The 23,054-nt window shown below is 49.1% G+C and overlaps 1 protein-coding gene across 2 annotated transcripts in view; it reads right to left on the reverse strand.

The window, feature by feature from the left end:
* The window catches only part of INTS8 (integrator complex subunit 8), a 2,196,017-nt gene that overhangs the window by 1,141,338 nt on the left and 1,031,625 nt on the right, over nucleotides 1-23,054 (reverse strand). For both annotated transcript variants that reach the window (XM_069621379.1, XM_069621380.1), the window contains exon 11: nucleotides 20,963-21,104. In XM_069621379.1, coding sequence (XP_069477480.1) covers nucleotides 20,963-21,104 — 142 coding nt within the window. The remainder of the gene's footprint in view (nucleotides 1-20,962; nucleotides 21,105-23,054) is intronic.

The following is a 23,054-nucleotide window of genomic DNA, read 5'->3' on the forward strand; positions in this document are numbered from 1 at the left end:
CTTCCGTGTTTGCGTCGAGAAACGGGATTACGTAAACGTGTAAACATTATGTTGGGCTCTCTCATGCACTAAAGTCATGAGATGGGGCATTGCATAGCAGATGCGACAGCTGATATCAGAAGCTTGGGAGGGTTTCATGATTTATTGCTGCATGGGCACTTGCCATCACGTTGATCGCACTGCAGATTACATTATCATAGGATGGCATATGGGAACAGGTGCGGTTCACAAATATTAATCATTTCAAAATGTAGGTAATGCTCCGCGAAAAAAACGTTCAATACATCGATATATTGTGCGATGTGGAAATCATTACAATTGGTCGTAATTAACACAACTGAACCTTTACTTTCACCATGGAAAAGAAATATGTGGCAAAAAAAATGGACAAATATGGCTTATTTCAGCCTCAAAAATATAAAGACAATCACAAAATTGGAAATTGGGAAACGTGCCAATTGTTGATTTTATATCGAATTTACTGTGGTAAAGTATTAGAATAAATTCTTTTACCCAAGAAGTCCAACCTTGTTGTTCAGCTCTGCCTCCCAGCTTTACCCTGCTTGGCATCTGCTCACCAGGAACTCTGAACTCTTGTTCGCTTTGCAGTTTAGCTTGCTTTATAAACTGAAGCCAAGTTTATCTAAACTTCATCTGTTTCCTTGTAGGCCAATCCAGACTTGTGAAAGTCAGTATCCCAATTTCTAGATTTAATTTCTTCCCCTTCCCCTGAGCTTCGTCTCCCCTAGACTTTGCATTGTTTTGCAAAAAGGACAGTGTGAATGTCATTCATGATCTATAAAGTCCTCCAGAAATGGAGCCAGCCCACAGCAAAGCTTAGACAACCCTTCATCAAAAGCTGAAACCTCCCAGGAGCTTCGTTTACCAAAGACTTTCCACTGATTTTGAAAAATATTAACCTGCCCATGTGAGAGGCCAAATTACTGTGTCCTCCCACAATAATTACTGTGTCCTCCCGCAATAATCATAGCAATCGCCTGTCCATCATAGGATTACAATTTGTAAATCAGTCCATTTCTTGGTTTTGTCGATTAGGTAGCACTAAACGCATACAAAGCACAAACTATTGAAATTCGAATAGGCGATATAGGGGAGAAGGCATGTTGGGAGGGACACACAACCTGTGGATGATGTTTGGTTATTTGTCTTCACTGCCCAAGTCCATGTTAAGCCCTACATGACTCCCCTTAACCCCCCTCAGCACAAACTACGGCCATTGCAAACTCATTTACTGTATTGTTAATCAGCTGCAAGTCTCACGGGTTTATCGGCAAGCTTGTGATGTGCAGCTAATTGGCACTAAAGAACAAAAGAGACAAATATATCCTCGGAGTGAAATCCCATCTTTAAGGTCTCTGCGCATCACCAACCATACCGAGAAGCTGGCATTCACAGAAGTCCCATTCATTCAGTATTTCTTTTTCCAGCCAGTTTACTTTGTTTTGTGGAGCTCGATAGTTTTGTCCTTTTTCACAAATTGAGCTTAGCATGTCTGGAGACTGTAGAGTATGGTGAGCTGATTTGTTTTTTATCACACGCAGAGAAGAGTCCCACAATGGTCCCCAAACACACACCAACTGCCCCCCACACAGAGCCCCCAACACATGCACTGCCAAGCCAGACAAAATACACACTTCCCCCACACACAAATGATCACCCCACAAACACTGCCTGTACATGCTTTCCAAACACACACACATACATACCCACTGCCGACAGACATTAACACTGCTCCCAAACACAGTACAAACACACATGGCCCCAGACACAGACCTCCAAACACAGACCCACTCCACACACTGCTCCCACATATGCCCTGTCCCCTCAACACTGCTGCCCACATACATTGCCCACACACATACTTCAAACACAGACTACCACCACAAACACACACACTGCAAATAGCCTCACACACATAGAAACTACCTATTCCCTCACATGCACTTCCCTTTCACCATACACAATTCCCCCTCAGACTCACTGTCCCACACACATTTCCCGTGCACACTGTAAACTGCCTCCCACAACACTGCCCGCATATGAACACTACTCCACACACATTGCCCCTACACACTTCCCAGAATACACACTGCCTGCAGACACAGTGCCACAACGCACACACTCCCTGCAACAAACTCACACTATATCTGCCATGACAAACACACTGGCCCTTCCTCCACAAATACTTCCACCATGTGTGCACTGCACACTGACCCCACCACACACTGTCCCCACACATAGTGGTTGCACACACTGGCCTCAAACACAAATACAGCGGACGCAAAACTGCTCACGCACACACATATGCACTGCTCTTTCCACATACTGTGCCAACATACTGAACCCACACACTGCCACACCACATTCCCTCAGCATTCACTCCTACCCTGTCCTAAGCATGTTGCTCTCTATGGACACTGCGCTGCATATGCACACTGTACCTACACATCCCACAAATGCACCCTATTTCCCCACACACACGCAAACACACCTAAACACACTTTCCACACACAGCCTCCAAACACTCCCCTATACATACTACCCCAACTCTCTCCCATAACCTGCACAGACTGCCCCACCACACACACTGCTCCCACATACATTGCCCCACATGCACACACCTATTGCCCACAGACATTAAGACTGCCCAAACATACTGCCCCCAACAAACACTGCCCCAACACACACACACACACACACACACACACTGCCCTCCACATGTACACTGGCAAGCGCACATACTTTCCCCACACAGACACATGACAAGTGGCATTTCGGTGCATCCAGTCTAGCCATTTCTTACTGTTAGATGAAATTCTTTACTGGGGATCTATGATAAAGCAAGTGTGATTGACATTATTACGTGGCTAGACTGGCCTACATTAGGCAGCCATTTTGGACATATGCTGCCTGCAGGAAATGTATGGCCACAGCAAGCATGTAAAGGTTTTTTAAACTGGCATATATTGTGGGGAAGGCATCGCAAAACTTTATGGAAATGCCCCTGTGCACTGCTGGTGACTTGCATCTACTGGATATTTTCATGAGTTAGCCTACAAAACTGATGGGAAACTGTCTGGCTTTTTACCCAGTCAATGTTTCAGAGAAAGTGTGCTGTATAATGCACAATTTTAACCCAATTCTCCCCCAAAAATGTTGGGCTCCATGGCTATGCTCTGTCGCATATTTTTGGCAAACATTTATGCCCCTCTAATTAAAATATTCACCAGCCGCCACTGGTGGCTGGCACATTTGGGTGACAGGGGTCAGGCACCTCTCCTCGTTTCCATTCTAGGTGAAAGATTTAAGCTTTGATTGAAAACATACTTGCATGTCATCTACTACAGTGCTTGGTGTGTCCCTGCAACAGCAGGATCATCATGGCCGTTGAACATGTGTTTTTGTCCAGACCGGCCTGGAGTGTTGTGCAGCCTCTGCCTTGTTGAGGAGCTTGGAGGGTGCTCAGCATGGCTCGCAGTGAGCACCCCAAATAATGTGTTACGCCACTGAGCAACTCCAGACTTGATTATCTAATCAATTGCCAGCAGATTGGGCTGGGGGTTCGTTGCATGCGTACACGGACAGCAAGTCGACAGAGGAACTAAAGCTGCATGTCAATTACTTGGAGCTCTTGGCGCAATAATTCTCCATTCGCTGCCTGACCAAGGGCATAGTGAACAGCTATATCCTTTCAAGAATTGACAATGTGTCGGTAGTTCAATACATTCATCGTCTGTGGGTGATGGGAGAGGGACAAGGTTCAGGTTGCTAGCTGATCTGGCAAAGGACTTCTGGCACTGCTGCCTGAAGAGACAGATTTCAGTGACGGCAGAGTATATTCCAGGTCTATCCAATGACAAAGCAGACTGGAACTCAAGGTATCTAGTAGAGAGAAGCAGTTGGAAGCTGGACGAGGGAATCAATCGGAGACTGAACGAAAAGTGTGGCCCTCTTCAGGTGGATCTCTTTGCTTCCAGTCTCAACTATCAGTTGCTGCAATTTTTCAGTTGGAGGCCAATCCACTGGCAGTCGCATTGGATGCTTTCTGGCAGAGTTGGGAGCAGGTGATGAATAACCAGGTTACTCACTGTAGTGACCACCTTACTCCTAGTCCATAGTCCCCTTTCCTCCATACTTATGGGACATTTCTACGTTCTCTGGGACGGGACTGGAGCACTTTGTAAAAAGCATCCAAATATTTTTTTCAAAAATGTGTCCTTCCTCTCTTTCTTGCGCAGGGCCCGGCACGCGGCAGTAACTCCGCCCACCTTAGCTCCGCCCCACGCATCGCCCATCAGTCCTTTTCTATCGCCAGGTCAGAGACCTATTTGCAATAACAGAGGAACCTTATTAGAGGGGACGGCGGGCGGGCGTATGGAGGAAAGGGGACTATGGACTAGGAGTAAGGTGGTCACTACGGTGAGTAACCTGGTTATACTCCTACGTCCTGTCCCCTTTCCTCCATACTTATGGGAGATTCCCAAGCACTCCTAACGGGAACTACGGGTGGATGGAAATACCCCTTACTGAAAAGGGTTCTTCAGCACAGCCTGACCAAACTGAGCATCAGCTCTTGAGCTCATGTCAAGACAATAATGCTTACAAAAAGCAGATGGGGAGGCCCAAGTAGCTGCCCTAGCTATGGACTCCCAAGGGACATATTTCTGAAAAGCAACTGCGGCTGCCTTGCCCCGCACCAGGTGTGCATGAATACCCTTAGGAGGTTTCGCCCTTGGACGGTGAAAGACTCCGTAATGCAGGCGGCGATCCACCGAGAAATAGTCGTCTTAGACGCCTGCTTACCCTGAGGGTTACCAAAAGTCACAAACAGTTGAGAAAAACTCGTAAGCTCGGAAGTTCTGTCCAGATAGAACTTAAGAGCCCTTCAGACATCGAGACAATGCAGAACCCTTTCTGCCTCGGAGGTAGGGTTAAAAAAAAAGACCGGCAGGGAAATCGACTGATTCAGATGGAATTCAGTTACCACCTCCGGCAGGAAAGCAGGATTCGTCCGTAGGACTACCTTATCCTTGTGAAAGACCAAAAAGGGATGCTCCACTGACAAGGCCTGGAGGTCACTCACCCGCCTCGCTGACGTAACGGCAACCAAAAAGGACACTTTCCAGGATAGGTAGTTGATGTCACTGTGGCCATAGGTTCAAAAGGCTTATGGCACAACGCCGTCAGGACTACATTTAGATCCCACAGCGGGTGCGGACTACGAATTGCAGGGTAGAGACGCGACAAGCCTGCAAAATGCCTCTTAACCACTGGATTATACAGAGTAAGAACGTTGGTCTGTTGAAAGATAAGCGGAGATTGCTGAAAGGTAAGTTCTGCATGACAGAATGTGAACACCCGACTCTGCTAGGAATGATACGAAGGACAGCACCATGTCAATCCTAGCCTCCCTTGGGTTCAACTGCTTTCCCAAACACCAATGACAGAACCTGAGCCATTTACTTCTGTATTGGGATCTAGTCGAGGGTTTCCTGGCTGCCTGGATAATACGCATGTTATCCGCAGACAAGTTAAGATGTTCTGAAGACTTGAACTCAGGCACCATGCCACCAAGCTGAGCGATTGTGGGGAGGGGTGCCACATCTGCTGTTCCCCCTGATAAAAAAGATCGGGGGTCACTGGTAACCTGATCGGCGGATATATAGACAGGTGTTGAAGTTCTGAGAACCAAAACCTGGTCGGCCACCACGGGGCTATGAGTAGAAGGGAACAGTTCACAGAGTTCTTCAGCTTCTAAATTGCTCGATGGACTAGAGGCAGAGGCGGGAAGGCGTAAGCTCTCATGTTGTGCCATGGAATCTCGAGAGCATCCCCCAGAGAGGAGGCTCGCAGCCCCCCTCTGGAGGCATACTGAGGAAGCTTCTTGTTTATCGCCGTAGCGAAGAGGTCCACCTCCGGTGTGGCCCAACGCAAGAAAATCCATGAGAGGACCGCCGCCTTTAACTCCCACTCATAGCTGACCACTCTCCGCCGGCTGAGGGCATCCGCTGTGACATTCAGCTGGCCCGGGATGTGCACTGCAAGCAGCCAAACACCATGAAGCACGGCCCACTCCCAAATCTGGATAGGCAGGTCCACGAGGGGGGAAGACTTGGTTCCCCCTTGCTTGTTGATGTAATACATCGGCACCACATTGTCCGTGCGTATGCAGACCACCTTGTTGGCTATGATCGGTCTGAACACCCTGAGCGCTAGGAAGATCGCCAGAAGCTCCAAATGATTTATGTGGAGGAGCTTGTCCTGAGGCAACCAGAGATCCGAGACCTGAAGAAGATCTAACGTCGCACCCCACCCCAGGAGGGAGGAGTCCGTCGTGATGGTCACAGTAGGGGCTGGGTCCTGAAACCCTGCACCCACCGACAGGTTGCTGAGAGATGACCACCATTCCAGGTCCACTCTCATGGAAGCCGGAATCATTATCAGCTTGGAATCTGGGTCCACAGCCTGACGCCAAGAACTCCGAAGAGCCATCGGCTCCGTCTCATCTTGAGACGAGCAAGAGGAAGAGCCAACACGCACAAGGCCATGAGGCCCAGAAGCCTCTGGAACACACCAGGCTGACATGCTCTCCGACTGCGCAAACATCTGACACGTGGCTAACAGATCCGCCATCCTGTCCCCGGTCAGGTACACTCTGCAGTCGATCGTGTTCCAGCGAAGAGCCAGGAAGATCAAGTCCTGCGAGACCGTCATGGAAGATTTCCACCAGTTCACAGACAGCCCAAGATGCAACAGGAGATGAAGGAGAGACTGAAGATTGCCCGCTGCTTTCAATGGACAAGGGCTGCGTAAGAGCCAGTCGTCCAAATACGGATACACATGGATACCCTGCAGACGAAGATAGGCCGCAATCACCGACATCTTCGTGAAGACCGCAGCGCCGAGCTGAGGCCAAAAGGAAGCATGTGAAACTGGAAGTGCTCCTCTCCCAAAGAGAAATGGAGATATCTCCTGTGTGGGTTCCAAATCAGAATATGCATGTACGCATCCTGAAGATCCACCACACTGAGCCAATCGCCCATCTGCAAGGAGGACCGTATCTGGCTGGGCGTGATAATCTTGAATTTCTCTTGGGGTAGGAAAAGATTGAACTGGAAAAGGTCTAGGATGGAGCGCAGGCCAGCCGGGTTGGGTTTGGGCACCGTAAATAGCTGGGAGTATAAGCCCTCCCCTCGTTCCCCGAGGAGAACGGGGTCCACAGCTCTGAGGTCCAGAAGTTTCTGAACCTCAGCTTTGAGGGAGGGCGAGCCCAACAGCTGAAAAGGAGGGTTGAAGGGAGGGGGAGTAGGGGTAAGCGGAAGCCTGCCCGAGCGACTTACAAGACCCATCTGTCTTCGGTGATGGTCTGCCACGCCTCACAATGAGACACAATGCGTCCTCCCACCGGGGTCTCGTGCAAGCACGGAGAACCCTCATTTAGTAGGTTTTTCCGTGGTGTTGCCACTTGAACCTGAGGAGAAGGCTGAGGAGCGGGAGAAAAACCGAGTCCGTTGTTGCCTACAGCGGTTATTCCCCGAAGGAGTGTCCACTCTGCGAGAGTTCCGGTCGAGGAAGCCCCTAAAGCCAGAGGAGGGTCGGATTGGGAACAACGGTCTCTGGGTTTTGAAAGGGGTTTTAACAATGACCGACAAGGACTTAGCTGTCTGAGTGCTATCCTTTGTCTTGGTGAGCTCTACATCTGTTGTAGAATGAAAGCGCTCCTTACCATCGAACGGAAGGTCCAACACCTTGTCCTGCACTTCTTTGAAGAATTTAGTGGCATGCAGCCATGCCTGCCGTGAGGTATCAACCCCCAGCATAAGGCTCCGAGCTGAGGTGTCTACGTGATGAGCCGCAGCCTCCAGAAGATCCTGGGCCAAGACCCTGGCGTTGGATAATCCCCACTTAAAGTCTTCCAGCTTCTCGACCGGGATGAACTCCTCAAACTCCGACAGACCTTTCCACATCCGCATATTAGCCCCCGCTAACACCAGTTCGGCATTGGCCTGCCTGAGCTGCAAGGCCGAGTTAGTGAAGAATTTTCTCCCAAGGGAGTCAAGGAGCTTGTCCTCCTTTCCCAGAACCTGAGTAGCGATTGTGGAAGAGGATGCTGCAGGCCTGGACTGCAAAGTGGCCTCAGCCACCACTGTGGAGGAGGGGGGCGGACAAGACGACAGGGCCACCTCTTCCGAAGAATGCAGCCTGTATCTTGTGTCAATTTTCTTATTGACGAAAAGTCCAGAGTGTGGCTTTTCCCAGACCCTCCGGACCTCGGCCAGAACATCCTTCTGCAAGAACAGGCCGGTATGCTCCAAAGCAGACAGGGTGAACGCCCCAGAAAGCACGCCCTCCTGCGGAGCGGGTGCCTCGGGCACCGGAACATTTAAGAAGCACATTATGTCCAGTACCCGGTCATGAAAAGCTCTAATAGAGCGTGGCAGGTCCTCTTTGTCCTGATCGACTTGCGCGTCATCCGACAGGTCAGGATCCTGCTGAGCCGTGTCGGGTGCTGCCTTGTCCATGGGGGACAATGGGGGCAAAGGCAGAAGAGTCGGGGAAGGCACCGTAGGCAAGGGAGGTGCCGGCGGAACCACCAGAGGAACGGGTGGAGCCGGAGGCGCGGGCGGACATATCTCCCTAAAAAGCCCTTTGAAATACTCCCTCATGGGGTCGGTACGCATGAGCGTTTGAAATTTACCGAAAAAGTCGTCCTCCAGGGACTGCTTTGGAACCTGAGGAGGCCTCTCATGAGGAGGACAATTCCAAGGACGTAACAGGGAAGGGTGCCACACTGGCCCCTCCACCGACGTATCCACATAAATCAAAGGTGCCGGCCCCACAGGCAACAAAACATTGTGCGGAAGGGGCATCCGGGCGTTCCAATCATAAACTGGCCGATAAGGATGCGCACAAGGAACCGAGCCCTACACCTGAGGCCGATGGCGTAGTTGTAGGGATATCACCCAAAATGGCTGCCGCGGTCGTGGCGGGAACGGGCGCCATTTTGTCATCGCCTGAGGGGAACTGGGGCACGTGAGGAATTGAGGCAGGGGTCCCCGTCGATGGATCAGGGGTCTTAACTTTAGCCTTAACATAAGGAACCTCGGCAGAGCCTGTACTATGAGGCCTGGAATGTTTCTGCAACCGCCAAATTAGCCTTCCCAGGAAGGACCTCGGCACTGCCGGTAAAAGAACATTCCTTCTTTGCCCCCTCAACAGATCTGGTGTCGCCGCAAGAGCGGGAACGGTGAGAAACAGCCTTCACCGGTAAGGCCTTGTCAGGCCTATCAGAAATGTTGGTAACTTTAGCCTCTGAAAGAGGGACCTCGGACCCACGTCCGGTAACAGCCTTATCCGCGCGGGCCTCGAACATCCGTTCGGTGACAGCAAGCCCCACCAAGGCCTGGGGGCGCACCCCGGTCTTATTTTTGAGGGAAGCTGACAGACAGGCCTCGGAGCGAGCTCCGGTATCCCACGACTCATTAGAACTGGGTCTACAAACAGCCCCCACAGGAGGGGCCTCAGAGTCTCCCGTATCCACAGGCCCCTTACGGAGACCCTCAGAGAAAACTCCGGTACAATTATTAGGCCCAACTGGCACCTCAGGGCGAACCCCGGTGACAGAGCGATCAACGCTCCTCCCGGCCCGAGAAGAACCTGGAAAGGTATCCCCCGGCCGGGGTGCTCTTAAAAGTAAAGAAGTTGCCGGGCGTTTTTTCTTCTCGTCGATGAACGCCTGAAAATGTGAAGGAGGAGTTCGTCGGAACACCTCCTTCCACCGCTCCAACCGACGTTTAAGTGCCCGGACCGAAAGGGAGTCGCAGTAAAAACAGGAGTCCCAACGGTGATCCGGACCCAAACACTCTAAACAAAGAGGATGGGGACCCGCCCTCGCAAAGCGATGGGGACACGAACAATCTGGAAAGTCTAGTTTGAACGACATAGACAGACTAGTACACGATCGCTAGTGAGAGCCAGAGAGGAAAAAAGGGAAGAAAATCTTCAGAGAATGCAAGTGCGTCCAGTCCCGAACGAGCTGAGAAAAGGACTGATGGGCGATGCGCGAAGCAGAGCCAAGGTGGGCGGGGTTACGGCCGCGTGCCGGGCCCGCGCAAGAAAGAGACGAAGGACACTATTGAAAAAAATGTTTGGATGCTTTTTACAAAGTGCTCCGGTCCCGTCCCACAGGACGGAGAGATGTCCCATAAGTATGGAGGAAAGGGGATGGGACGTAGGGGTATTACATGTTCCTGCAATTCGCAATGGTAGAAAGGGCATTATTGAAGGTTAGGAGAGATCATGCAGTGCTGCTCCTAGTGGTGTCTTTCTGGACAACGCAAGACTGGTATCCAGCTCAACTGAAACTTTGCTTGAACTTTCCTGTCTGACTATCCACAAGTCCTCTTCTCATTAAGAATCACCTAGCTCTTTCCCGTCCATTAGTCTAAAAAGTGTCACAGACACTGATGACTTTGAAGGTCTCCGGGTACAATGCTCTGTTATGGGTATTTTAGGGAAAGCAAGGAGTCTCACTCAAGTGTTATAGTGCAGCACGGGAGGTCTGACGTAATTGGTGTCAGGAATGGGGAGGAGATCCCGTTTCAAGTCCTCTAGCATTTTTCCTCAATGTTCACGCTTCGTTGGTGGAAGAGGGTAAAGCCTACAGGACAGTTAATTGTTAACGGTTGGGTATTTTAGCTGGACAGATGCAGGTTGGAGGTTCGCCAATTGGAGAGCATACCTTAGTCGGCAAGTTGCTTAGAGGAGTCAGGATGGTAGTTCAACCGGAGCCGAAGTATTCATCCTTGTGGGATGTGAATCTGGTTCCTAGTCTTTTTTTCGTGTTGGCCAGATAATGAGAGCCTCGTTTTAGTTTTTGAAAGCAGTCTTTGGCTGAGAAGAAAAAGGATGTGGCTACAGGAGTTAAGGACTGACAACACTGGTGATTGGCCATGGAGGTCCTGTGTTTCTTCCGAGTTGGACTACATGTTCTTTAGCAGTTTCTGGGAAATGTTGTTCGTTGTTTATGGTGATGTTTTGAGCTTTCAATAAAATGGAAAAAGAAGCATAATTGCTCACCTCATTGTCTTTCATACAATCAAGACTTTCCTAGAAGTTCTTCTGAAACAAACATTCACATTTGCAGATGACGCATGGTGCGCACACACACACACCCACCACCCAAACATAATCAGCCACCCACCCATCAGCACACTGTGCGGATGTGATGGGCATACGAGACATGCAATACATAACAGCATTCCTGCATGCATTTGCAGAATACAAATGTGTAGGGACACTCACTACACTATAGTGAAGCAGTGAACAAAATACAAACGTAAGAAATGGAACAAGAATATCATGACTATTAATTACACAAGTGCGCCGAAGATGTATGTGCAGACACCCAGACAACCATCATGACACCATTTGGCTGCACTAACATACAATCCACGATAAAAAGGAAAACCAATAACATGCATTTGCACATGCACAGACGCACCATCACCACACTGCAGAGCTACCAATACAGCATTCACACATGCATTTGCGAATGACATATACAAACACAGTAACAGTAAACTCTAGGACCATGAAGAACATACTACACATTTGACAGATAACATTCATATGTGTATTTATGGTTAAAGAATGTGCAGATAAAAACATCATGCCACATACATAAGGCAGAGAAAAGATTCACAGGTGTGGTCAGATAATCTATCACTAACAATACCATGTGCATGACAAATGAACGCAACCAACATGTGCATTTGCCTAAGACGGTTGCAAACACATACACCCATCACCAAATGTATCATGCATGTAACTCATGCCAACGCAACTAACTCACCACAAATACAAGGACATTATTGGGATAACACAAAAAAGTGCAGTATACAAAGGCTGGAAATGCAAATGTTAGGATAAATAAATCTCGGTCCACATTAACTATTTTCCTAATACAAAGTACAACACACTGCAAATGTAACCTTAACTCACAAACCGTTACTTCATAACACTCACTTTAAATATTAGGTAGTGCACATCTGTTCTACTGTTGAAATGAGCTTTGTGAATTAGGGATCGACCAAGAGTTAACATTTAATTTGTAGCATGATTTACTTTGTACTAGGGACACACTTTATTTGTTTTATTTTATTTGCATAGTGACCTTTATCCAAAACGCTTTGACATATGAAACAGTCAATCCAACAGTGAGTCAGATGAACAGCAATTACATGCAAATACAATTGTAAAAGGCCAGTAGATGACTTCCACTGAAACTGCAAAATTCAATAGCAGAGAATATATCGGCAAATGGTCTTTCAGATGTTTAATTAGATTTAGGGATAGGTATGAGTGGATCACAAAGGTAAGGCATTCCCCATTTCGGGAGCCAAAAGATGAAAGTAACAAGAATAGGGACAAGGAGCAGAACATGTAGAAAGAGGACAACGAGAAGTAGGGTAAGAAAGTATAGAATGTTGATACAAAAAAAACAAGATAAGTTAGCGAGACGAAAGAGCAGGAATGTATTTGAAAACTATTCATAGAAAGTGAAAGTCAAATCTAGCTGGAATATAAAGCCAATTAAATTGAGCTAAGAGGAGGAAACAGAAGAATAGCTAAAATGAAAAAGAATACATAGAGCAGAATGAAGGATTGAAAGAAGAATAGCAATAATGAATACACGACAGAAGCAAGATTTGAAGGAAAGGTTTAGTAGCTGAAAAGAATGGAAAGGGTAAATATGACAATTGTAAAACTGAAGACTGCAAACCTTAACAATGAACAACATTTGATCTGGCAGAAAAAGCATCATCAAAATATCCCCCAGCACATTTAGAGATTAGAAGTTGAAAAGGTAGTAAAGAAATAAAAGAAGGAGGAGGGAATGGACTAGAAGCTGAACAGAATTTCTATTTTCTTTGGATTGTGGCAACAAAAATGTGAGGCCATCAATTTCCTAATGGAGATTAAACAAGCAGACAAACGCTGACCGAGATCCTCAAAAGAAGAAGTAAACAAAAAGAAAATCTGTGTCATTCACATAGAAGAACAAGTTACTTTCTTAGCTGGTAACGTTCTTTCGATGGGATGGTCCGACGACGTATTCCATATCTATGACAGGTAATCACCACAGCTGTGCTGCTTTGAAAACTTGTTTCAGCGTCTGCGTCCTGCGTCGATGACGTCGATGCGCCGTCGTCGAGGACCTCCCCCGACGTCTGACGTCATCCGATGTGATAAGTAGGACGCACGACGCCTGTAGCCTCAGTTGTAGTATTTTCCCCCAGAAAGTGTGACATTAGTCTACTGCCAGTCAGACACAAAGCCTTGCGGAACGTAAGCTGCAATCGCATAAGAAATTCTGCAGCGGGGAAGGTAGGGAGGGAGCGATATGGAATACGTCGTCAGACCATCCCATCGAAAGAACGTTACCAGGTAAGAAAGTAACTTGTTCTTCGAGGGGATTGGGTCCTCCGACGTATTCCATATCTATGACAGACTCCCAAAGCAGTACCAGAGCAAGGAGGAGGGAAAGAATTTAGAATTAAAATTTAGAATTGCCAATCAAATAGCGGAGCAAAGGACCGCCTTGCCAAAGGCCAGATCCTGTCCTCGGATGGAATCGAGGGAATAGTGACGTACAAATGAATGTACTGAAGCCCAGGTGGCTGTATCACAGATGTTGCGAATAGGAACACCCCTCGGCAGGGCAGTAGATGCAGCCATACCCCTGGTAGAATGGGCCCGCAAGCCAGCCGGTGGGTCTTTACCCGCCAAGCGGTAACACTCCGAGATGGCCAAAACAATCCAGCGAGACAAAGTATGTTCCGTCACAGCTTGTCCCAAACGCTTTCCAGCGTAACCAATAAAGAGTTGATCGTCCACTCTGACCCGGGACATGCGTGAAACATAAAAGCTTAGAGCTCTCCTAGGATCAAGCCTATGGAGCCTCTCCTCTTCCTTACCAGGATGCGGAGGAGGATAGAATGCCGGAAGAACAACCTTCTGGGCCAAATGAAATTCTGTCACTACCTTCGGAAGAAAAGAAGGACGGACTCCAAGGACAACCCTGTCCTTATGGAAAACAGTGAAGGGAGGCTTATCTGAAAGTGCCTGTAACTCACTCACTCTGCGAGCGGAAGCGACCGCAACTAAAAATACAGTTTTAAGAGTCAACAGTCTCAAAGGACAAGAGTGCAAAGGCTCAAAGGGAGCACCCGTTAGAAACCTGAGAACAAGGTTCAAATCCCAACCGGGCACCAGGAAAGGTGACGGAGGGAACACATTAGTGAGCCCTTTCAGAAACTGTGAAATCAAAGGGATTTTAAAGTAGGAACACTCTTCAGACGAGCGCTTAAAGATGGACAGCGCCGCCAGGTAACCTTTAATGGTACCCACTTGCAAGCCCCTGTGGGCCAAAGAAAGTAAAAAGGACAGAACCATGGAGATGTCACATGCAAAAGGATCCACATTCTGAACTTTGCACCAGTCGCAGAATTTACGCCGATGGCAACGGTACAGAGACTTTGTTGCTGGCCGTCGGGCCGAGAGCAACACCCCCATCACGTCTTCAGGGAGGTCCCAATCCTTATACCTCAACCTTTCAGAAGCCAAGCGTGAAGGTTGAGGGATACGACCTCTGGATGGAGAACCTGACCCCCCCCTCCCGTGAGAGCAGATCGTCTCGGTAGGGAAGACAACGTGGAGGGCAGATGGACAAGTCGAGAAGGTCCGGGTACCATGTCCTCCGAGCCAACGCCGGAGCAATGAGGATCATCCGGGAACCGAACTTCCGTAACCTCCGCAGCACTTGCGGGATGACGGGGACTGGAGGAAACCCGTATAGCAGTGGGAATGACCACTCCACCACGAACGCGTCTCCTAAGGCTCCTTTTGGAGGAAATTCCCTCGAGCAGAACCTCTCGCACTTCCGGTTGACACTGGAGGCGAAGAGATCCACTTGAGGGGTCCCCCAAAGGGCGAAGATCTCCAGGAGAATCTCCTGAGCCAACTCCCACTCGTGAGAGATCGTGCTCTGCCTGCTCAGAGCGTCCGCCGTCACGTTTTCGTCTCCGGCCAGATGAACTGGCGAGATCGAAACTTCCTGCTGGATGGCCCAGAACTCGAACTGCGTCGCCTCCCTGCACAAAGGAAGTGACCCTGCCCCCCCCCCTTTTTGTTGAGCTAGTGCATGGCCACTGTGTTGTCCGTCAAGATCAGGACATTCCTTCCTCGCACAGTCGGCAGAAAAGCCTTCAGGGCTAGCCTGACGGCCCTCTGCTCCAACAGATTGATATGGAGTCGGGACTCTGACGGAGACCAACGACCGCTGACTGTCAGCTCGTTGGCATGAGCTCCCCATCCCGTGAGGGATGCATCCGTCACGATCGTCACCTCCGGCCAGGGAAGCCAAAATGGAGCCCCCTTCATCAAGTTGCCTTCGACGGCTCACCACAGAAGGTCCCGAGCGACCGAGGGCGGCACCTGAACCGGGTTCGATATCCTGCCGGAGGACTGCGACCATTGCGTCTTGAGTGCCCACTGCAAAGATCTCATCCGCAGGCGAGCCTCTGGCACCAGAAGAATGCAGGATGCCATGAGGCCGAGCAACCTCAAGAACTCGGGGTGCGTCTGGGCATGCTGAAACTTGTGCACCATCTGCTGAATGTGAAGAGCCCTCACCCGGGGAGGAAAACACTGCCCCAGGGAAGTGTCGAGCACTGCTCTGATGTACTGGAGCCGCTGTGTTGGCGTCAAATGGGCCGACTTTAAATTGAGGGAGAAGCCCAGCCTGTGAAGGGAGGGGCAGGTGACGGACAGATGATCCAGGACTTGCTCGGGAGAGCTTCCCATGATCAACCAATGGTCCAGGTAGGGGTAGACGTGAATCCCCCCTTGCCTGAGATGCACTGCCACCACCACCATGAGCTTGGTGAAAACCCTTGGGGCAGAGGTAATCCGAACGGCAGGACCAAAACCGAAAGTGCGAGTTGCCAACCGCGAACCTCAAGTACTTCTTGTGCTTGGGATGGATCGGCACATGGAAGTAAGCCTCCTTGATGTCGAGAGACACCAACCAGTCCTGAAGCTGAAGGGCCTGGAGGACTTGAGAGAGAGTAACCATCTTGAACTTGTCCTTCCTGAGGAGTTTGTTCAAATCGCGCAAGTCCATGATGGGTCTCAATCCCGTCTTTCTTCGAAATCAAAAAATAAGGGGAATACCATCCCTTGTTCCTCTCCGCTACAGGCACCAGTTCTATGGCGCCTTTCTCCAGCAGGGATTGAATTTCCTGCGCAAGGAGCGGATCCGGACTCTTCAAAGAGAGGTTCCCTGGTGGATTGTCATGAGGCCTCTGCCGAAAGGGAAGACAGTAGCCCTGGGTTATGATCGCCAGAACCACACATCTGAAGCAATGGCACGCCACTCTACAAGATGCTGCGCCAGCCTTCCCCCAACTGGCGAACCATGGGACATGGCCTCATGACTGAGTGGTAGCGGCTGCGGCGTTACCTGATGGCAAAGAGGCAACTGCCCGAGCGGCCTTGGCACCACGGGTACCCTGTCGTCCACCTCTGGTACCCCTGCGTTGGCCTCTTTGACTGCCAGCTCCTCTCGCTTTACTGAAGGACGAGTAATAGGGAAAGGAACCTCCCCTCCATTGCTGTCCCCTAGGACGAAAAGGCGGAGGTTGGCGAACTGCAGCGCCCAATGACTTTGCTGCAGCTTTGGAGGTCTGCAACCTCTCAAGGCTCTCGTCGGCCTTGCTGCCAAAAAGGTGTTCACCGTCAAAGGGCATGTTGAGGAGCCGGGACTGCACATCAGGAGCAAACCCCGACATCCGCAACCACGCAAACCTGCGTATCACGGTGCTCGCCGCCATGGACTGCTGACGCATTCAGCCATGTCCAAACCCGACTGAACGGACTCGCACATGGCATCCTTACCATCCTGGACCATAGAAAGGAAACCATCCCGTCTGTCCCCTTCGGGAATATGTTCAGCCGCTAACGCAACACATACGGAGTTGGCCGCCTGAAGCGCCATACCACCTGAAGAAAACACTTTCTTCGCCCAGCCATCAAAACGTTTGTCGTCCCTATCAGGAGGGATGGTAGGGTACGACGCCTGCTTTCCCGGGGCCGGGGCCGCCTGCACCACCAAACTCTCCGGAGTGGGGTGCCTGGTCAAGTAGCAGGGGTCGCTACTGGCTGGACGGTATTTTCGCGACAAGGACCTGCCCACCGCCGGGAGACTCTCCGGAGCAGTCCAAGCTGCCGTCACCCTTCTCTGTAGAGCCATATGAAACGGCAGTACCGGGTCATTTGGGGGACCAACATCAAGGATGTCCGCGAGATCATCCTGCCCAAACTCCCCTGGGGGAGCAGACCATCACAAGTACTCGGAGACCCTAGCCATAAGGCGCCGGTACGAGGAATCGGCATGAGAGCCAGGCTTAGGCCTACAAAACTCCACCTCCGGAGAGGTGTCCAGTCCACTGGCATCATGCAGTGACTGCCTCAAATCGTCAAACTGACTATGGCCCGAGACCATCTCATCTGGAACCTGACTAGGAACCAGGCCATCAGAATCCTCATACACCTCTGAAATATATTCCAGGTGGTGAAAAGAAGGCACCCGAGAGTGCTTGCTCTTAACCAGAGCCTTCCTAGGGGGTTCCCCCGTGCCACGGGGCACCTCCGACACCCCGGCCACGAAAGGCGTCGAGTGAATCGGCGCCGGCGTCGAGAGAACAGGCATTGGTGCCGAGAGGATCGGCGTCGAGTAAATCGGCGTCGACGTCAGATGCAGCGCCGCCAGCGTCGACACAGTCCTCGAAGCCGGAGCTCCGAGCGTGTCCTTCGACGACCTGAGCGTCGACAGCTTCGACGACTTCCTCGGAGCCGGAGCCTCGAGAAAGCCTGTCGACGCCCTCGACGCCTCAGGCGTCGATGTCTTCCTCGAAGACATCACAGGTGCACACGGTCTCGAACGCGTCGAGGACTGGGACCTGGAATGGGTATGGCGAGAACAAGTCCCCTTGTCCGAACGGGACCTCTCCCGTGACTCGTGCCGACCACTCTTGCGAGCGGTGTCTCTCGACCTCTCACGGCCGACCCCACTCGGGGGCGCGGACGGCTTAGTACCCTGCGACTCGCCAGCATTTTCTTCCCAAAGAAAGCCCATTCCTCCGGCGTCGCACGGCTGGTGGGGTAAGCGACGTGCCGGGCAGAGCCCTCAGAAGAGGACCTGGAAGATGACCGCTGTTGGCGCTTCCGAGAATGCCTCGAAGAGGCCGAGGAGTGGCGAGACCGACTCCCAGATGGAGACCCACGAGACTTCCGACGACGACGAGGAGAGTCACCTCTCGAATCATCTGTCGAAAGACCCGCAGACTTCGACTTCCGGGACTTGGACACCCGACCTACCGACAACTTCTTCTTACGTTCCCGTAAGGCTTTGGACGTGAGCGACTGGAAGTCGATACAGTCATCCGTGTCGTGGGCCTCCCCGAGGCACCAGAGGCAGGCGTTGTGCGAGTCCGTCACCGACATCTTGGACCCACACTCCACGCACTTCTTGAAGCCCGGACGCGGGGTCGAAGACCAAGTAGAAGACATCTTCTTACGAAGGATTTTCTCACCAAAACGAACAGGTTCGAAGAACCGAGAAGAACAGAACTCCAAAGAGTCGAGGCGTAACCGAGATTCACGAAGCAACACGTTCTCGGAAAAAACGGAACTGAGGCTACGGGCGTCGTGCGTCCTACTTATCACATCGGACTGACGTCGGACGTCGGGGGAGGTCCTCGACGACTGCGCATCGACGCCGAAAAAAGTTTCCGAAGCAGCACAGCTGTGGCGATTACCTGTCATAGATATGGAATACGTCGGAGGACCCAATCCCCTCGAAATGTACATTGAAACCAGACTCCAGAATCAAAGAAGCCATCAGGGTAGCGAATAAAGCAAAGAGAGGCCCCAGGACAAAGCCTTGGGAGTCAAAAAAAGGAAGAGAAAGTTAAGAATAAGGTAGCCCTTTCCAACAAACTACAAATGATCAAATGTAAAGATAAGGAGAGACTCCATTGGAAAACAAACGAAATCCCCAAAGAAAAAAAGAATATGGAGCAAGTTGGGATGATCCACTGTATTGAATTCAGCACTAAGATTCAACAGTATCAAGATGGCTGATTACTTAGGACAATCCACGTGTACGAAGGAGTTAGACACAGCCAAAAGGGCTGTCTCAGTGGAGTGACAAGCGTGAAATCGACCAGGGTGAAATCAGATTGAAAAGGAGAAAGCAAACCAGAAGAGTTGAAATAAGAAGAAAAGTTGTAGATGAACAATCTTTCTAAAATGTTCGATGGAGTAGGAGGGACGAGGCTTCAGCTGAATAATTCTAGCACTTTTGAAAATATCGAGAAACAGTTCTGCAGCAAGTATATCATTAAAAAGAACAATTGCACAGAGGAAAGATTTAATAAAGAATACTGCAAGAACATCAGAAGGGGCCACAGTGGGATTTGAGCGTGCAGTTAATTGAGTAACCTCAATGTCAGTGACGGAAGAAAAGGAATAAAACATGTGATTTGAGTAAAGACCCCAGCAGAACTAGTCATGCTTAAATAAACATCAAATATTCACAACTTTGAATAAAAAATGAAGCAAAATCATCAGAGGTATGCAAAGAATTCAGTAATAGTTAAGGAAGGGGAGTAGTTTGTTTATTCAATGTAGGAAAAAAGCTAACAAGGAAAGGATGCTTAAGTTACAATAAATCATTGAAAATATTGGCAATATGTAAATATTAAATAAAAAATATTTTGCTTTAGCGTCTTTAAGAGCTATTGAAAAATAAATAATTATGAAAAGGAGGACACATTTGCAAGATGTAGTTTGGACAGTGTTTCTTACCAGCCTTGAATTCAACACTTGTCTAAAAGGCTAAACTACCTACTGTATTCTGTCCGGACAATGGGGAACTATAAGAGTGAGATGAGGGTCCTGGCTACGTATCAATTTGTGTAACACTTTCCCAATGAGCAGAGTGAAGAGAAGGCTTACAGAATTTGACCATCTTGCGTTTGGAGAAAGGCATCCCCCAGCGTTGGTCCTCTAGATCTTCCAGAAAGCATATCAAATACACATTTTGTTTGCGCAGCAAAGAGGTTGTGCCTAGGACCCTCCTAATGACAAACGGTTCTGTTGTTCTGCAGGAAATAATTCCCAATTGTATGGGCTTGGATTCGTCTTTTGAGCGAGTCTGCTTGAAACATTTTGGCTGTTGAAAGCAACACTGCCAGCATTTATCTACTATCATGCACAGTTGCATAGACCTAGTTTCCCCCCTGCTTGTTGATGTAAAACCAGCCCTTAACATCTGCTTTTACTCACTCAAAACAGGCAAACACTTCCAAATCAAACAAAATATATGGATCATAAATACTCCTGATTAAGCATTGGAAGCAATAGACACATAGGAACCTACCACACTGCTTCCAACACAGCTCCATAGAAATGTTGCAATGAGTGGTATCTGCAGAGCAGGAAGAACTATTGCCCAATCAGAAGATAAACGCAAGACAAAAATGCACATTTTCATATGCATGAATTAATAGGCTCAAATAGTAGATTACAACAAGGTAACCGTTTTAGTGTTAAAATATATTTTCCTCACCTAAGAAACTCCATAAGTAATTACTTTTTTACTTTCTTTAAAAAAGTTTATTCACATATAAAAAAAATAACGTGTAAAACATTCCCACTTGAAAATCCTGTCGGTAGCCTTAGGTAAAACACAGCAACCCTGGAATGGAATTTGTTTCAACGAATACAGAGATAACAACCAAACACTATACACTGGTAACAGAATAAACGCTGACACAACAATAAAGAAATACGAAATGAAAGATCATTCTCTTACCTCAAGGAGAAAATCTATTTTCTCTTTGCTTGGTTTAAGAAACAATTGGTTGAACTGAACACTAATGGGCCGACCCTGAAGGATATCACGAACAGTGTTGCAGGCACATACTTTAAAGCAAACTTCAGCCACACCATCGTTCCTGCAAAATATTAAAATATACATAGCTGCTTCATTCCAACATGCCAAAAGATGATCCACTGTGGACTGCATAATACATTAAACTCTTAAGCAAAAAGAATGGCTCTAAAGAGCAAGAAGTAAATATTATTCAATATGCTGTGGATTATAAATAGCAAAAGAAAAAATAAATCATGTTTAACAGATACTTAAAAATTTAGTACATTGAGTTTTGTGTTGTATTTAATGTATGCTGCAAGGTAATATACCCTCTACATAGATGAACACATGGGAATCAAACGGCAACTGAAAGTCTGAATTGCTGTCAGGCAACCAGGTCAAGGTCCTTCAGAAGCATGTGACTGTACCTTCCTGTTACACACCTAATACCCGTGTAGGAGCAGGAGCTCCCCCCATTAGCACTGCAGGAGCAGTGTTAGTAAGGGCCCATGCAGCTACCGCTCAATAGGTAAGGCAGATGAGCCATACGCAGCCTGATTTTCAAATCAGAATTGTATTCCTCATCTCTATGGAATCGCCGCACATTGAACCCTGCCACACTGCCTGAATCCCGATTTTGTGCAGCAGCTCTCCTGCAGTTACCCCATGCCGACACCCAGCAATTCACCAATGCGACCACGAGGAAAAACCCTTCAAAGATGGCCGTTCGCCGAGCCTGAGGCCAGAAGTATCTTGTGTGCCCCAGCTGCATCAACACGGCCACCGATTGGCCACCGCACCGTTTTTCACCGTTAATGAGAGCCGGTTGGCGAGAGCCGGGCCTCCACACAAAGGCAGACACACAAAGGCTAATCCTGTCTTGAGCCTGTCCGGAGCCGTAGGAGCCTGGGCCACGAACGCTGCCCTCCGCCATGCTCCAGGTAAGCCGCCTTCTGGCTACACCGATCCCTCTAACACTAACTCTACAGCCCTCACATATCTCAATGCCCGCCAAATAACCCCGTAGAAGCACAACTTCTACTTCTCATCGGACCTCTGCCGGTGTGATATCCGCTCTCTGGCACTCCACTCAGTACAATCCAGACATCTGAATCCACCTTTGTATTGCCCATGTAACATATGTTATGCATAACCCGAACACCCTGATTAGCGTGCCATTATACACATAACAGAGTCCGCAAGGACTAACAGGTTACTGCGTCATATACCGAATACACCATGTAATTGAATGCCTGACTTAACTGCTCATTCAGTTAAACTATGTATTGCCATTTATGCTGGTTAGCCGCCACAACTTAACTACTATCCTGTGTTTCGACTTATCTTGTCTTTATGTATGCAACCTGCCAATACTTAATGAGCACTGCACTTTCCCTAAAGTGTTTCTGACCACTATAGCCCGAAGTTGAAGATCGTACCAGTATTCTCGGTCTGCACCTATATGGAGACATGCTTCCAATACCCTGACACTGCAATGCTGTCCTTACCTGACAATGCAACACCTAGCCTGCCTTCATCACCTAAACCTTGCATTGACGACTCAGCCTGACTGTGCTAGGTCCAGCTTTTTATGCCTTTGTCTGATGTGTGTTAGGTCTTGAGTGCTTCCGCTGCATTTGTGCTAGATCCTGCCGTTTATGCCTTGCCCGCCTGTGTTCGGTCCCGATCAAGTACCCCTGGCTGATTTGTGCATATTCCCTGAGCGTGTATGCCACTTTACCACTACTTATCAGCATTTTAACGCTGTACCCTGACACTGCATTAATGCATCTGCCCGCTTCTTCACTAGGACTAAGCTGGTAATCCACCAGTTCACAGTCTTGTTCTACCCTCACCAATCTGACCCACGCCACTGCTGCATCACCTTGCTCTTGCCGCCACATGTGATGTGCCTGACCCTGTGCTATAGCCGCTACCTGGTACTGGTTTACCCCTTGCTACAGATGTCCTACTATACTGTTGTGACCCTATGATAACGGCTGCCACACTGCTAATCCGTGCACTGTGCCTC

Source organism: Ambystoma mexicanum, chromosome 5q (genome assembly GCF_040938575.1).
Source record: "Ambystoma mexicanum isolate Mex_15411 chromosome 5q, UKY_AmexF1_1, whole genome shotgun sequence".
NCBI lineage: Eukaryota > Metazoa > Chordata > Amphibia > Caudata > Ambystomatidae > Ambystoma > Ambystoma mexicanum.